General features: G+C 38.2%; 1 protein-coding gene across 3 annotated transcripts in view; it reads right to left on the bottom strand.

The window, feature by feature from the left end:
- syne1.L (spectrin repeat containing, nuclear envelope 1 L homeolog) overlaps nt 1-16,176 on the bottom strand; it is a 285,490-nt gene that overhangs the window by 103,192 nt on the left and 166,122 nt on the right. For all 3 annotated transcript variants that reach the window (XM_018263031.2, XM_041562725.1, XM_041562726.1), the window contains 9 exons: nt 10,523-10,849; nt 10,042-10,194; nt 9,543-9,710; nt 8,405-8,581; nt 7,354-7,500; nt 6,752-6,877; nt 5,165-5,341; nt 3,655-3,920; nt 688-2,848 (listed from right to left, as the gene is read on the bottom strand). In XM_018263031.2, coding sequence (XP_018118520.1) covers nt 688-2,848; nt 3,655-3,920; nt 5,165-5,341; nt 6,752-6,877; nt 7,354-7,500; nt 8,405-8,581; nt 9,543-9,710; nt 10,042-10,194; nt 10,523-10,849 — 3,702 coding nt within the window. The remainder of the gene's footprint in view (nt 1-687; nt 2,849-3,654; nt 3,921-5,164; nt 5,342-6,751; nt 6,878-7,353; nt 7,501-8,404; nt 8,582-9,542; nt 9,711-10,041; nt 10,195-10,522; nt 10,850-16,176) is intronic.

Here is a 16,176-nt window from a genome sequence, read left to right as displayed (position 1 = left end):
AAAACTGTTATTTTTCACTCTAAAGGGAAACTATCATAAAAAATAATGTAAGCTTCATTGCATGGAAAAAACACTTTTAATTATAATTCATTAAAAAATATGTATGATTCAAATTGAAATTACTCTCCGGTGTCCTCGACTCATCTCTCTACCTTCATGCAGGAGTCAGAATTTTGTGGACAGTTAGGTCAAACATATAATTGCCAGGACAATGTATTAGAGCTAACTTCCTTCAAAATAACCAACTCTGACACAAAGCTGCATGTAGAGAGAAAGATCACTGAGAGAGAAATAATGAAGAGTAGCTTTATTATTTCATTTGTGGTTTAAAAAATATCCTATTCCATGAGATGAAGCTTACACTACATTTTTATTTTCACAATATTTCACAAATAAAGGTATAAATCTGATATCTGAATAACAGAACTTGCTTTTTCGGCATTCATGTTAAAATACTCTGGATTTATATAAAAATGCAGGACTGTATGCATACACCTTGTTGTCTCCAAGCTCTAATGAATCTAATGAGCCAGTACTGTGGAATATGTTTGCGCTTTATAAATACTTGATACTAATAACTACAGGTTTTTTTTGTACTTTTCACCCCCACCCTCTCACACCTTAGTTTTGGAGACTAACAATGGTAAGAAATGAAAATATTGTGTAAAGAAAAAATAACCCACAAACCTGTTTCAAATTTATGGCATCTTGGACTTCCTCTTCAAGCTTGGAAAGGCTGATGACACTTGTCTCAAGATCTACAGGAACACATTCTTTAGCATTCAGATACTTTTTCTTTTCACGAATGCTCAAGGCATTAATTATTCTCAGTCTCGAAACAGTTTCCTCTTGTTGGAGCTGTAGTTTTCTTATTTCTTCCTGTATACTTTCAAGTTTCCCATCCAAAATCACAGGTTCATGAAGTTCAACTTTCATGTGGCTCAGCCACTCAAGAGTGCGACTGATTTCAATTTGAAAGTCAATACTCTGTACTAATCTATTTTCACACTCTCCCATCCTCTCTTTCATGACAAGATGCCAGGATTTCAATTTTTCTTGCCACTGTTTAATCTGAAGATCTTCTTTCTCATAGACTGCACGCTCAAGTATTGGAGAAAGTTCCTCTAGATGCTCAATTACATTTCTATGAAGAACGCCTGCATCCTTCAGGTTGGCTGCCAATGAGCGATAGCTTTTAAGCTTTTCTTCTGCTGGAAGTGTTTCATTGTTAACTTGCTCTAATTCCTTGCTCAAAGTTTCAAACTTCATGTTGAGCTTGGAGCAAAGATCCTCATGTTTCCAGTAGGCATCTGTCATATCTTCCAGATGACTAACCTTCTGCTGTATCAACCGTTTCAGTTTATAATACTGTGAAGTAAGCTGCAACATGTCTTCTGGTAGCCAAGGCTGTCCATTACTTCTAAAAATTTCCTTTTTTTGATTAAGTTCATTAATTGCAGTACCTAGGGACAATACTTCATTTAAAAGTGAAGCACAGTCTTGTTGTAGGGATGCTACCTCTTCAGCTGATATCCTTGATGGAACTTTATCCATGAGTATAAAGTTGTCTTCTAATTCTTTTAGAGCTTTACCTGTCAAATCAATCAAGGAAGCATATTCCTTACGAGTGTAGATGGCTTCATGAACTTTAGTAAGCTTTTCTTTGGCTAATCCAATAACACAGTTAAACTGCTTTGGTAAGGAATTAAGTTTTTCTTGGAGATAGGAATGGTCAAGATCATCAAGTGATGGCAGGATTTCTTGTCCAGTTCTTTGAAGAGATAACAAAAGGTTCTCATATTCTGGAGCCTGTTCAAGTATGTGCTGATATCTAGATAACAGTGCAAGTAGTTCTGTATCATCGTTCATTAAATTGATTTCTGGGTATGTTAAAACATCTGCTTGCTTTACCCAGTGGCATGCTTTATCCAAATCTTCCTTGAAATACTTCCTGGATACATAACATTTCTCCAGTTCAATTAATCGTTGGCCACATTTCTGTAAGGCACTCTCATAAGCATTTTGAATCTCCTGCAGCTTACCTAACACTTCCGTTTTTTCCTGCTCAGTTGCATCTTTCATCAGTTCTCTGCCTTGATTCCAGAGGGAGTTTATATCACTCTGAGGAGCCTTCAAACTAGCTTGGGCATTTTTGCAACATCTAATCTGCTTGTTGACATCGTCTGGAAACAGACAAATGTGCTCCTGTAACGTAACTTTCTTTTCATGTTGATAGATTTGGTTTAATGTTTGATAAGCTGCCATAAGGAACTGTGTTTTTTCAGACAATGCTTTATTTAAATGTTTTTTCCTCTGGTTCACTAAATCACTAAGACAGTCAATATGATTTTGTGAATCCACTAGGGCCTTTTGAAGTTGTTGTCGTTCATTTAGCCCTAGGTTAGCCATAATTCTATCAGCATCTTTCATCAAAGTTTTTAGAAGCACCTGCTTGGTCTCTACTTCATTGCAAATTGTGAGGTGATCCATGAGCAAGTTCTGTGCAAGCTCGGGGGGAGGGCTTTGCTTCAAAGCCTCAGAGATACTTGGTTGCTGATCTTCAGCCCATTCTGTTAACTCTTGTAATCGTGAATTAACTAAACCCAACTCTTCCAGGGTAGTAACACAACTCAAAATTTTATTTTTCACTAGGTCCTCTAGTTGAGCCCAACGGTGCTCAAAATGGCGGGTCTGCTCCTTGGCCAACTCTCTGTCATCAACATTCAAGTGGTCTATAAGTTTTTGCTTTTGATCTTTAAGATCCTCAAGTGCAAACCTCCTCTCTTGCAAGATAGAGACCAGTGTTTTCAGGGCTTCTAAATGGGCTGCTGTGCTCTCAGTATCAGACCTTTTTAAAATAAAATTATAGATATGCATATAAATAAAATATTGGTAAAACAACAATGAAATATTCACAGATAATTTTCTTTCACTCTTTCAGGTTTCTTTGAATGCACCTTTAACTTAACTTTTAGTTAGTTATATAATGGCTAATTCTAAGCAACTTTTTAATTGGCCTTCATTTCTTCCTTTTTATAGTTTTTGAATTAATTGCCTTCTTCTTCTGACTTCTTTCTAGCTTTCAGATTGGGGTCACTGACCCATCTAAAAACCAATGCTATGTAATCTACAAATGTATTGTTATTGCTACATTTAATTACTCATCTTACTATTCAGGCTCTCTCCTATTCCTATTAAAGTCTCCTATTTAAATCAATGCATGGTTGCTAGGGTAACCTAGCAACCAATTTGCTGACATTACTAACTGGAGAGCTACTGAATAAAAAGCTAATCATTAATCATTAAAACACAAATAATAATAATAAATGAAAGCCAATTGCAAATTGTCTCAGAATATCACTTTCTTCATTATACTATAAGTTAATTTAAAAGTGAACAACCTCTTTAAGGCAGTGGTTTAAATAAAATGATTATTGCTATACAGTTAGTTACTAGGACTCATACTATACTAGATACTAGGACTCATTTCTGCAGGCACAGTTACAGTCCCGTACTTATTCCGCCATGAGGTTCACAACCCCACAGCAGAATAATTTTAGGTCTTTCCCCTTTTTCATGAAACAGTCAGTCCCACACTGAGCCCCTTATATAAGCAGAATCTGCTTCCTCTATAGCTATGTCCCTGATTTTTACCTGGCCAAGTTATCCCACTCTGTGGCAAGCTTCTCAAGAAAAACATCTACTATGTTCAAACGCTCATGGTAATCTCGAGTCCTCTGGAGATCCTCTTCCCTCTGTAGTAGAAGATTGTTTGCTTGAAAGCAGAAATCCAACCATTTGTTGCTTAGTTGTCCAATTTCTACATGCTCTGGTGATTCTTGACCATTTGTGAGTTTGTTCACTTTTTCAGTTAAAAATGTGATCTTGTGTTGCTTTGACTGCAGTTTCTGATTGAAATCCTGGAGGATTATAAATATGGAGACATGAGAACATGGTTCACAATATCGCCATGGTTTTCCAATTACGAATCTCAAGATCCCTTAAATATATCTGTCAGAGTGTTTTTGTCTTTTACTTTTGTGAGATCAGGAGTCATCAGTGAAACACATCTATACATCTAGGCATCTTGTCACTTATCACAGGTCTTGCATTGAAACATCTACAATTAAATGTGATTCAATGATTTAGGCATATGTATATGCATGTGTATAAATATAGTATTTGCTAAGAGTAGATGGTTACTTTCTACTTTGTTATGTACTTTTTGGAGAAGTAATCTAGTATACCATATGTATTAAACAACAGGGGTAATTTACAAATACACAGCAAGTATTGCTGCTTTATAATGGACGTAAAGAAGATTGATAAAATTCATTAGGGTACTTGCATTAAACATGCTTCTTCTGCAATGTGCCATATTGTCCCCACAATTCCAACATTGCTGGAGCTAAGTGGTAGCTGTGTCTGAAGCAATTGCGCCTGATGCATCAATCTGAGATGCACTTGAACTTGTAGTACTAAATAAGCTCGAATACATCCACCCTGCGTGTTATGATGAATGGTGTAGTACTGCATCTATTGACATTGGGGAATACTGGAGTTCCCGCCACCCTGGATCTCCAGGGTAACCAGACTGGGGTGCATAAATAGGCACATAAGACTTGCCCAGTGAATTTGATGTAAACACTGTTTTTAATGCATGCTCCAGAAGTGATCAAACCCCACTCTGAAAATGCTAAATGTTTGGCTGCTGGGGGGGGGGAAAGGGATGGGGTGATATCACTCCAACTTGCAGTACAGCAGTAAAGAGTGATTGAAGTTTATCAGAGCACAAATCACATGACCAGGGGCAGCTGGGAAATTGACAAAATGTCTAGCCCCATGTCAGATTTCAAAATTGAATATAAAAAAATCTATTTGCTCTTTTGAGAAATGGATTTCAGTGCAGAATTCTGCTGGAGTAGCACTATTAACTGATGCGTTTTAAAAAAAACATGTTTTCTGATGACAGGATCCCTTTAATGACCGCAATAAATCAAATTGCTAACCAGCTTCAAGCTACTAATCATGCTGTGCACATAAGCCTTACTTAAAATGTTGAATTAAAGTATTTCAACAATAGAAACCTAATAAGATTTACATGAGATGAATAATGAACATGATTAAATACATTCACTTCACTGAGACAGTGGTTGCTTTGTACCTTAATTTGTAAGACCATATTTTGGGCAAGTTTAATCTCGAGTTCAGCCCGTCTGCGTTTCATGTTTTGCAGCTGTTGACCTGCATCCTGGAAATATGCTTGTAGCTCTGCCTTTATTTGCATAACCTCTTCCCAACCACTGGTCAGTTCCTGGGACTGCTTCATCCTTTGCTCAATCTGTTAAAGAACCCATAACATTTTATACCAAATGAGGAAGTGAATGGATTTCCCAGTGCTAAGGTTGCATGCACTGAAAGCATGAAAGCCCACTCCCCAAACCCCACCCACCCACTGGTCTCAACTGGACTCAGACACCCTCCCCCCAAACTTACACAAGGGCTGAAACTAGGGGAAGGCAGGCAGAAGAGGTAATACCCAGCATCCCCCCACTCTGATGTGTCCTAGGCATGTGCCTCTTCTGCCTACCTCTAGTTCTGGCACTTCGATTTCCTATTTCATATTCAGGGCCATTTTAAGATACGACCCAGGGCAAAGATTTCATTGGTGGGTCCCTCACTGTCCAGTGTTTTTGCCAGGACTTTTTTGCCAGGCACTCGCCCTGCAGTTTTTCTTCATCGCTCACCTCGGCTCTGATCCCAACCTCACGTGCTGTCGTAGCCTTTAGGACTGCATGTCTTATTTGCAGAATTGCACTATTCCTATTTGGCAGGAGAGGTTGGGGAGGCAATATTTATTTATTTTTCTCAACCAGGCTTTTTTTTATGGGAAGAACACTGACTGCCTCATGAAATGGTCTGCACTTCTAAAACAGACATGATTCCTAAGCATCACTAACAGCCATGGGAGCTGATAAATGATAATTAAAAAATTAGGGATCTGCTATCTCTGGGGATGTGTCTTTCAAAGGTTATATGAAATGAAATGCCCTGGTTGGCCTTGGGCCCATTTATTAAAACATTCCTGTTCATATCAACAGAGATTATGTATAGTTCCAGCAGTTTTGTGAGAAAATAAGACCTTATAAAGAAAACATTTGGCTCTCATACAAATAAACGTTTTTTATTTGACAACACTCATACATCTTCTATTTATCTGTGCTGAACCACATGACTATTTATTGGAGCCTCCTCTCTATAGCATAGCCACACATTTTTATAGCTTACTACCTATGGAAAACTTTTAAGAAGTAACTAAATGCATGTATAAATTTCTATGTACGCATGTATAATAGAGCATAAACCTGCTTAGAAATGTCTCCTTATACAAATGTCTGTCTTATACATAAGTCCTATTAACATCTCACCAGCCACCTTCACCTCCTCTAGTGTTCTCAGTCTCCCAATTGTGATATCCTAGAAAGATACCTTTTTGAACTGATGCTTGTACTGTATGTACCCTGATGATCTGGTGGCTTTACACCCACAGCTATGGCAGCCACATAAAAGCAAATAAGAAGGGTGTATAGCCTCTATTTTAGATACATGCAACAATGCTGAAAACTGAACAACATTAATATTATCTAATCTGCACAAGGGCAGAAATGAGTTACATATGCTGTGCTATAGCTTTAATGGCAACCCTGTTTCTCACTGTATGCAAAAGATATATAGGAAGTGAATCACTCACTGTCTGCTTTGTCTGCTGGATATCTATTGCTGCATTCTTCACAGTGACATCTGACAAGTCACACGCAGTGCACAAGAGATCCAGGTATGTGTTTGCTTGCTCTTGGAGAGTTCTGTAATGCTTTGCCTGAGAAAACCCATGAAAAACACGTTTTAAAAAATATTTGCTCTATGCATTTAAAGTTGCATTTCATTACAAAATATAATATGCCGCAATATTTAAATCCTCTTCATTAAACTGCATTACTTATTAGATTTATTTAATAAATAATTAGAAAGTGATTCTGACTTCATTTTTGAGACAGGACATGTCAGCATAAACATGTAATGGACATAAGGCACATGTCAATCACAGAACGCCAGAGCCACCCTTTAGGGGTGGGGAATATTTACCCTGCTGAATATTTTAAGCACAGCATTAAAAAAAAAAAATATGGCTGATGTTCCCTTAGTCTATTTAAGTTGCCATTTTGTTAGAGTGGCTTTAATTGTAGACTATTTAAACAACTCTGGTTTGCTAATTTGTTAGAAATCTCCTATACATTATAATTGTTATGTGAAGTTTACCATTATTTGGTGATACTATGGGATGATGAGCATTACCTGTTTTGTTGCTTCAGCCAGGCTAAGAGGAGCCTTAATACCGGATTTTATCTCAGGCTGTACAGCAGAGAACCAAGCCTGACATTGCAGCAATGTATCCTGGTGGCTAACATGCTTCTGCAGTTCATTTTCAAAACTTAAATACACCTGCAATTAATGAATATACAACTTAGATCAAGGTAGTTACTTTAGTAGGAAGCAAAGAGTAAACACAGGAGAGGTTATAGTAAAAACTGTAGAAATTAAATTGGACTTAAATTTAAAAATAAATGTGTTCACTGTGATATGGAAGAGTATTTCTTGTATTTGCCTAAATATATTTATTCATGGATCGTGGCATTATTTCATGATGAATTTATCATTAATATTGAACAATAATACATATATACTGTATCAGTCATCCTAACGATAAGATTGCAGCCTGCCAGCAGGTTTGGGCTACAATTAAAGGAGAAGGAAACGCTAAAATTAAATATGCTTTATCAGAAAGGTTTATGTAAATATACCAGTAAACCCTCAAAGTAATGCTGCTCTGAGTCAAAAGAAACACCTAATTTCTTTCCTTCTATTGTGTATACATGGGCTTCTGCATCAGACGTCCTGTTTTTATCCTAAACCTCCAGAACTTGGGCTTGAGCATGCTCAGTTGGCTCCTCTCCCCCTCCCTCCTCCCTTCCCTGCTGTAATCTGAGCCCAGATCTATGAGCAGGGAGAGACTCAGGTAGGAAGTGATGGCACACCAAGCTAATATGGCAGCTGCTAAACAGAGAGAGCCTCTCCCCTACTCAGGTATGGTAAAGCATAAAAATGGGATTCTAGCTTGCACCATTGTAGCAAATCTATTGGTAATAAACTGCCTCTGTAGCTTTCCTTCTCCTTTAAGGTAACAGGAGGACTGGCCAATAAATTAACATATAACGTAAGAAAGAAATTTCTAATTCCCCAACTTTGTAATCATCTTTGAGCACTGCCCTTGCTTCATTTCCCAAAACAACTGTATAGGCTAGGTATTTTCCCTCCCTGACAAAATTTACATTTAATGGATACTTACTCTTTGGACAGTGCTACAGATGGCTGCGTAGCTATCTCTAATCCCCTGTAAATGGGCTTGGATGCTTTGCTTAAACTTTGCCTGCAGATGTTCTGCACAATAAAAAACCAACTTGTCTCCTTTGCTTTTAAGACTATTCAGACGTTGTTCAAATCCAGCAATCTCCTCCATCATAGCCTGTCAGAATTCAAAGTTCAAAACATGAGAAACTGATGTTGTGTAGAATGTACTGATTATAATGTATGTGCTATTCCTAGGTGCATTAGTAGTACTGAATGTGATGTGTTTGTTGATCTTCTTTTTCAGTTCAGTTACTTGAAGCAGCTCGGAGGGGGAGGGTCACAGACTCTGTAAACTGTTCTAAATTGATACATTACATTAGATTTCTTATATTTGAGTTTCATTAAGGGTGGTGCTACATGGGGAGATGAGTCTGCAAGCTACAAATCTTCGCTACTGCTGGCGACTAATCTCCTCAAATACCTTCCTGCTGGCAAGAATGCAAATCGCCAGTGGGATGGCTTCCTTACCGCTTCGGTTTTCCTAGGTTGCCCAAAGTAGAGAAGATATGTTGCTTGATGACTAATCTCCCTGTGTGCCACCACCCTAAAGGCAGCTGATGTCATTGATACACTATTTGCTAATACTCTAGAGATGTTGCTGAGAAATGTATCAACTAATGTAGCAAACTGTAACATTTCAGGATCTGCACCTGGATCACTAAGCTGCCACAATGAAACAACAGAGATAGGGACATTAAACTTTAAACATTCATTTTGGAAAAAATGGTAAACAAATGAATAAATATATACATAAATAATTAAAAGCAGTTGCAAAAGAATCTGTAGTTCTGGTGGCGAACAATCAGAAAACATTTGAAATTTTTTTAAAAAGTGTCTGGAAGATGAACAATCCCTTTAATGAATGTGTGTTTTGTGTCCTCCTCCCTATTATTATGTAACTACTGTATGTATGTTTCTGAACTAAAGTCTTTAGCTCTTGAAATCACTTACAAGCATATGATACATTTTGGGTTAAAAAAGAAGAAAACGTATTAAATATAATTTTGTAGAATGGTAAATGTTTCTCATGTCATCTAAACTAATACTATTTTTACAAAACCCAAAAACAACATTACCTTGTGATTTGCAAGCTGTTGTGTTATTATTTCCAAGTTGCCACTTTCCATCAGGTCGGGAGCCACTAGCCGGCTGGACATCTGCAGCAGCCACTTCTCCACATCTTGCAGTTCACTATTATACTCCTCATGTTCCTTAACACTTTCCTCAAGATCCACTACCGTTGTCTTGTGTATACACAAAAATAAGGTTTAGCAGTCATGGGTGAAAACATATCAGCCTTGCTTCACTGCATTTCAACAGCCACAGTTAAAGAACCAGTAGAAATATTTAGTATGTTCTTATTTATTTTAGTAAGGCAACTACATTCCCAAGAATGCTTCAGCATTAATAATGGGTAACAACCAACCTCAGGCTGTTCACATTAAAATGAATGAAAAGTGGTCAGGGCAGTATTTCAATCGTCCCTATAATTAACAATGATCAATACACTGTGCCTTAAAGTGTTAGATGCCAACAGAAAACACACCAATAAAGTATACGGTACAAAAGTCTTACCTTGACTAAGCTGCACAGCTCCTGAAAGTCTTTTTGTAGCTTTTGAATTCTTTCTCCTATGGTATTGTCAAAAGTCACACCTATCAAGGCTTCACCTTTTTCAATGACCAGTTTTACTGATGGCTCACGAGAAAGAACTGTCTGTTGTATAGACTATGGACATAAAACAGCGGGGTTTTAGGTTTAAATTCATCACATTCTTTTTAAAAGTTTTCTTACTGTTCTCATAACCATATACTGTTTTGCCAAGATATGCTGCAATTACTCACAGCAACCAATCAGATTTTTTCTTTCATGTTCATTTGTTTGCTATCGGTAACTGCAATTATGCAATTTAGTACCCCTTGATGTTTCATATATAATATAATGTTTATATTACAGATAATAATTATGTACTGTATTGTTATAAATGACTTTGGAGCAAATTCTACCAATCCCTTTTATTGCACACAGCCAGACAAATCAATGACAGACATATTACCTTATACTTGGCCAGCTGGGCCTTCTTTTCGTACAGTTCTGTTTTGGGTTCCACAGAAGTCTGCAGAATAGCTTGGAACTCAGATAGCCACTGTGCTTGTTGCCTATATTTGTCTGAGAATTCCTTGGCTAGATGGAAAGTCTTTTCTAAGGCTGTATACTCTCTTCTAATGGAATATGTTAGTTCTTCCTGCCTTTGCACATGACCGTTTATCTCCGTCTCCAACTGGTCTGCCTCTGTGCTTTCCAAATACTTGAGAACCCTTTCTCCTTTTTCACGAGCTGACTTCAGCAGACTCTGGCCCACATCCATGTCACTGAGCAGAAACTAGACAAAGACATGATATAAAATGTACATCGTATACATACACACATACTACATATGCTGTCTCTTAATTTAATTGTTTGGCAAATTATAATAATTTATAGCTTGCATACTTTCTGTGTATGTAAATGGTGGCTGTGCTGCAGCCACCATTTACATCACTTCCTTTGAATCTTTTACACTATTCTCAACAACTTTATTTCTTCCCCATCTGGTACATGAAAAGTATCAGTATGGCAACAAAATTAGCATTAATTGTTCCTACTCATACCCTCTGCTGTATATTAGAACTTAAAATAGACCACCACTGCAAATTAACATAGTACCTAGTGCAACTTGCTCCTACCTGAACATTTATTATTTGGACAGCACATGGGTGCCACATGCACACCTCTTACCAGCACAGTGTTCTTTAAGCACAAGGAGCATTTATAAATGAAAGAGGCAAAAGACCCTGTACTTCCTATGCTATGAATACAGGTCAGGATTTTAGTACAGCCAGACCTAGATTTCTAAATTGTGCACCCCTGGGCTAGGCGCTCCATACCCACTCTGCCCCCTTCCCCACAGGTTTGCACAAATGCAGGCATGGGTGTTTCTTACAGGGTCCTGAGCGCTGCACTGGGGGTTTTGTATTAAGATGTGGCTGGGCGGCACGCTACCCTTGAATTCCTGCCTCCCTAGGCCCATGCCTTTGTGGCCTTTCCACAAATCCAGGCATGAGTACAGCACTCCTTTGCACCCCAGCACTCTTCACCTTGTGACTTTCTCAGTGCAACAGGCATGGGGGAGTAGAGTGGTCCCAGTAATGTAGGTAGATGCAGATGCTGCATGAATAGCAGTTAAATGGGTGCAATTAATGATTAATAACACTTAGGGGCAGATTTATCAATGGTCAAATTGAAAATTCTAATGGAAATTCGAATTTTCTAATTTTTTTTCATGGTCAAAACTGTCAAATTCAACTAGGGAGTTTTTTGAATTTTATTTAAGTTTTTTTAAACAATTTGAGATTTATCATATTCTCGCCCTTTAAGAATTCTAATTCGACACCTAAAACCTGCTGAATTGCCGTTTGAGTCAATGGGTGAGGTCCAGGGATCAACTTGGATTTGTTTGCAGCCTCAAATCGAGTTTTTCAAAATTGAATCAAATTCGATTCCATTTGAGTTTTCAGGTTGATTTAATTCATCTGAGTTTTAAAAATTCTATTTTTTTTAATAAATTTCAGTTGGTCGGACTTATGAGAGTTTAGGGGACTTTTTAAAAACTCACATGAATTTGAAATTCGACCTTTGATAAATGTGCATCCCCATGACTCTGTTTCTGATCATCTTCTGAATGCAATATAAACTGCAGATCACGGAAGAAGCAGTTAAATACTTAAAACAAAAATGTCTATTTTTTTTTAGTATTTTATACACATTTTATGAATTAGTAAAGCCATGTTTAAAATTGAAAATCTTTAAGCAAGTTGATATAGGAATGGATGTATGAAATGTGAGTACACAATATGTAAAAATCAATTTTTGTGATATATCACAAAATGGAGGCTGATCCGGAGATTATACATCGCAACAAATTTGCCAGATTGTGTGAAGATGATGAGAGTATGAACTCTGGATTGGCAATTCTAGATGGGGCTGATCTCTCTAACAGCCGGGAGACCAGTTTCTCTAGTAGTGGTGGGGGGGAGAGTAGAGTCAGGCCTAAGCAGATTGTGGTTGTAGGGGACTCAATTATTAGGAAAGTGGATAGGGTAATTTGTCGTCCGGATCGCTACAACCGAACAGTTTGCTGTCTACCTGGTGCCAGGGTTCGGCATGCGGTTGATCGGATAGACAAATTATTGGGTGGGGCTGGGCACGACCCAGCTGTCTTAGTGCATATCGGTACTAATGACAAAATAAATGGTAGATGGAAGACCTTAAAGAATGATTTCAGGGATCTAGGCTCTAAGATCAAGGAAAGGTCTTCCAATGTAATCTTTTCTGAAATTTTGCCTGTGCCACGTGCAAGTTTAGGAAAACAGCGGGAGTTTAGGGAGCTTAATGCGTGGCTCAAGTCTTGGTGCAGGAAGGAAGGGTTTGGGTTCCTAGAGCACTGGGCTGACTTTTCGTTGGGGTACAACCTATACAGCCGTGACGGTTTGCACCTCAATGGAAGGGGGTCCGCGGTGCTAGGGGAAAGAATGGCTAAGAGGTTGGAGGAGTGTTTAAACTAGGCAAGGGGGGGGTGGGTGAGATAAAGGATTATGGGGAAGCTAGTGTAGACGGGGCAGTGGGGTTAGTAAGGGGTCATGGGGGAGGAGTGAGGGGGGCATACAGTTTACCAGCTAAGGAGGTCCCTCTGTTACAAGGAAAACAGAATAATACTAACTTAACGTATAATTCTTCACTAAGTAATGCACATTTCAAAAGTAAAAGTAGTAACCTCCGCTGTATGCTGGCAAATGCACGGAGTTTGTCAGGTAAAATGGGAGACCTAGAATTAATTGCATGCTCTAAAAATTATGATATAATTGGTATCACTGAGACCTGGTGGGATGAAACATGTGACTGGATTGTGAATTTAAATGGTTACACCCTTTTTAGGAGGGACAGAGGGATTAAAAAGGGTGGAGGAGTGGGTTTGTATGTAAAGCCTGAATTAAAGCCATGCGCTAAAGAAATAACAATAGCTGGCACTGGTGAGGGTGTAGAATCACTCTGGGTAGAGATTTTGACTGGGCAAAAGGTATCAAAAAGAATTATCATTGGTGTATGCTATAAACCACCTCGTATAAGTGTCGAGTATGAAGCCCAGCTACTCTTGCAGATACAAGCGGCTTCACAGCTGGGTCAAGTTGTTGCTTCAATTATCCAATTATCCAGACATTGACTGGGGTAATGGGGTTGCTAAAACAGAAAAAGCTAGTAGCTTTGTAAATATGCTGAATGACAACTTTTTATTCCAGCTCGTTCAAGAACCTACTAGGAATAACTCTCTTTTGGACCTTGTAATAACTAACAATACTGAACTCATCTCTAACATTTGTGTGGGTGAGCATTTAGGGAATAGTGATCATAACATGGTCTCCTTTGAGATTCTGTTGCAGAAGCAATTCTATAAGGGAGTAACTAAAACACTAAATTTCAGACGTGCAAACTTTGACAGTATAAGGGCATCTCTGCAACATATTAAGTGGGAAATGCTTTTCACAGGGTTAAACACAGAACAAAAATGGGAAGTCTTTAAAATGCTGCTTAATAAATATACTTGTCAGTATATTCCACTTGTAAGCAAGGAACGTCGTTGCAAAGCAAAACCTTTTTGGTTCAATAGAAGCGTTGGTGTTGAGGTGGGTAAGAAAAGACGTGCTTTTAAGGCTTTCAAGTTAGCTGGTACAGCCGAAACATTTATAAGGTACAAGGAGGCCAATAAATCATGCAAAGAAGCTATAAGGCAAGCTAAAATTGCTATAGAAAAGGATATTGCAGCAAGCAGTAAAAAAAATCCAAAATTATTTTTTAAATATGTCAATAGTAAAAAAATGAAGCAGGAAGGGGTGGGACCCTTACTATCAGAGGGGGGTCAGCTGGTTGATGAAAACAAAATAAAAGCGCAGATTCTGAACTCGTATTTTTCATCTGTCTACACAAATGAAGAACCAGTAAGTGAAGGTTTCCTTCTTAACACTCCCAATTCTAGTAATACAACTAATGATGCATGGTTCACACATGAAGAAATTCAAAAGAGACTTGAACATGTTAAGATTAACAAAGGTCCAGGGCCAGATGGTATTCATCCCAGGGTAATTAGCGAGTTTAGCTCTGTGATTGCCAAACCTCTTTACTTAATTTTTCAGGATTCATTGAGATCTGGCATTGTGCCGAGAGACTGGCGAATTGCTAATGTGGTGCCTCTATTCAAAAAAGGATCCCGTTCTCAGCCTCAAAACTATAGGCCAGTTAGTCTGACGTCAGTATTAGGAAAGCTTTCCGAAGGGTTAATAAAGGATAAGATACTGGACTTCATAGCAAATCATAATACTATGAGTTTGTGCCAGCATGGTTTTATGCGTAATAGATCTTGCCAGACTAACTTAATTTCTTTTTACGAGAATGTAAGTAGAGACCTAGATTCTGGGATGGCAGTGGATGTGATTTACTTAGACTTTGCTAAAGCATTTGATACAGTGCCACACAAAAGGTTACTGGTTAAATTAAGGAATGTTGGCCTGGAACATAATATTTGTACCTGTATTTCAACTTGTTTATTAATGACCTGGAGGTGGGCATTGAAAGTACTGTTTCTATTTTTGCAGATGATACTAAATTGTGCAGAACTATAGGTTCCATGCAGGATGCTGCCACTTTGCAAAGTGATCTGTCTAAACTGGAAAACTGGGCAGCAAACTGGAAAATGAGGTTCAATGTTGATAAATGCAAGGTTATGCACTTTGGCAAAAATAATATAAATGCAAGTTATACACTAAATGGCAATGTGTTGGGAGTTTCCTTAAATGAAAAGGATCTAGGGGTCTTTGTAGATAACACGTTGTCTAATTCTGGGCAGTGTCATTCTGTGGCTACTAAAGCAAATAAAGTTCTGTCTTGCATAAAAAAGGGCATTAACTCAAGGGATGAAAACATAATTATGCCTCTTTATAGGTCCCCGGTAAGGCCTCATCTGGAGTATGCAGTTCAGTTTTGGACTCCAGTCCTTAAGAGGGATATAAATGAGCTGGAGAGAGTGCAGAGACGTGCAACTAAATTGGTTAGAGGGACGGAAGACTTAAATTATGAGGGTAGACTGTCAAGGTTGGGGTTGTTTTCTCTGGAAAAAAGGCGCTTGCGAGGGGACATGATTACACTTTACAAGTACATTAGAGGACATTATTGACAAATGGCAGGGGACCTTTTTACAAATAAAGTGGATCACCGTACCAGAGGCCACCCCTTTAGACTAGAAGAAAAGAACTTTCATTTGAAGCAACGTAGAGGGTTCTTCACAGTCAGGACAGTGAGGTTGTGGAATGCACTGCCGGGTGATGTTGTGATGGCTGATTCAGTTAATGTCTTTAAGAATGGCTTGGATGATTTTTTGGACAGACATAATATTAAAGGCTATTGTGATACTAAACTCTATAGTTAATATAGGTATGGGTATATAGAATTTTAATTAAAAGTAGGGAGGGGTGTGTGTATGGATGCTGGGTTTTCATTTGGAGGGGTTGAACTTGATGGACTTTGTCTTTTTTCAACCCAATTTAACTATGTAACTATGTAACTATCAACAACACAAAATGTGTGCAACTTCTGCAGTAGGCATTACATATACTTATTTAA

The sequence above is a fragment of the Xenopus laevis genome, chromosome 5L (assembly GCF_017654675.1).
Source record: "Xenopus laevis strain J_2021 chromosome 5L, Xenopus_laevis_v10.1, whole genome shotgun sequence".
In the NCBI taxonomy this organism is placed as follows: domain Eukaryota; kingdom Metazoa; phylum Chordata; class Amphibia; order Anura; family Pipidae; genus Xenopus; species Xenopus laevis.
This window is presented reverse-complemented; position numbering and strand designations above follow the sequence as displayed.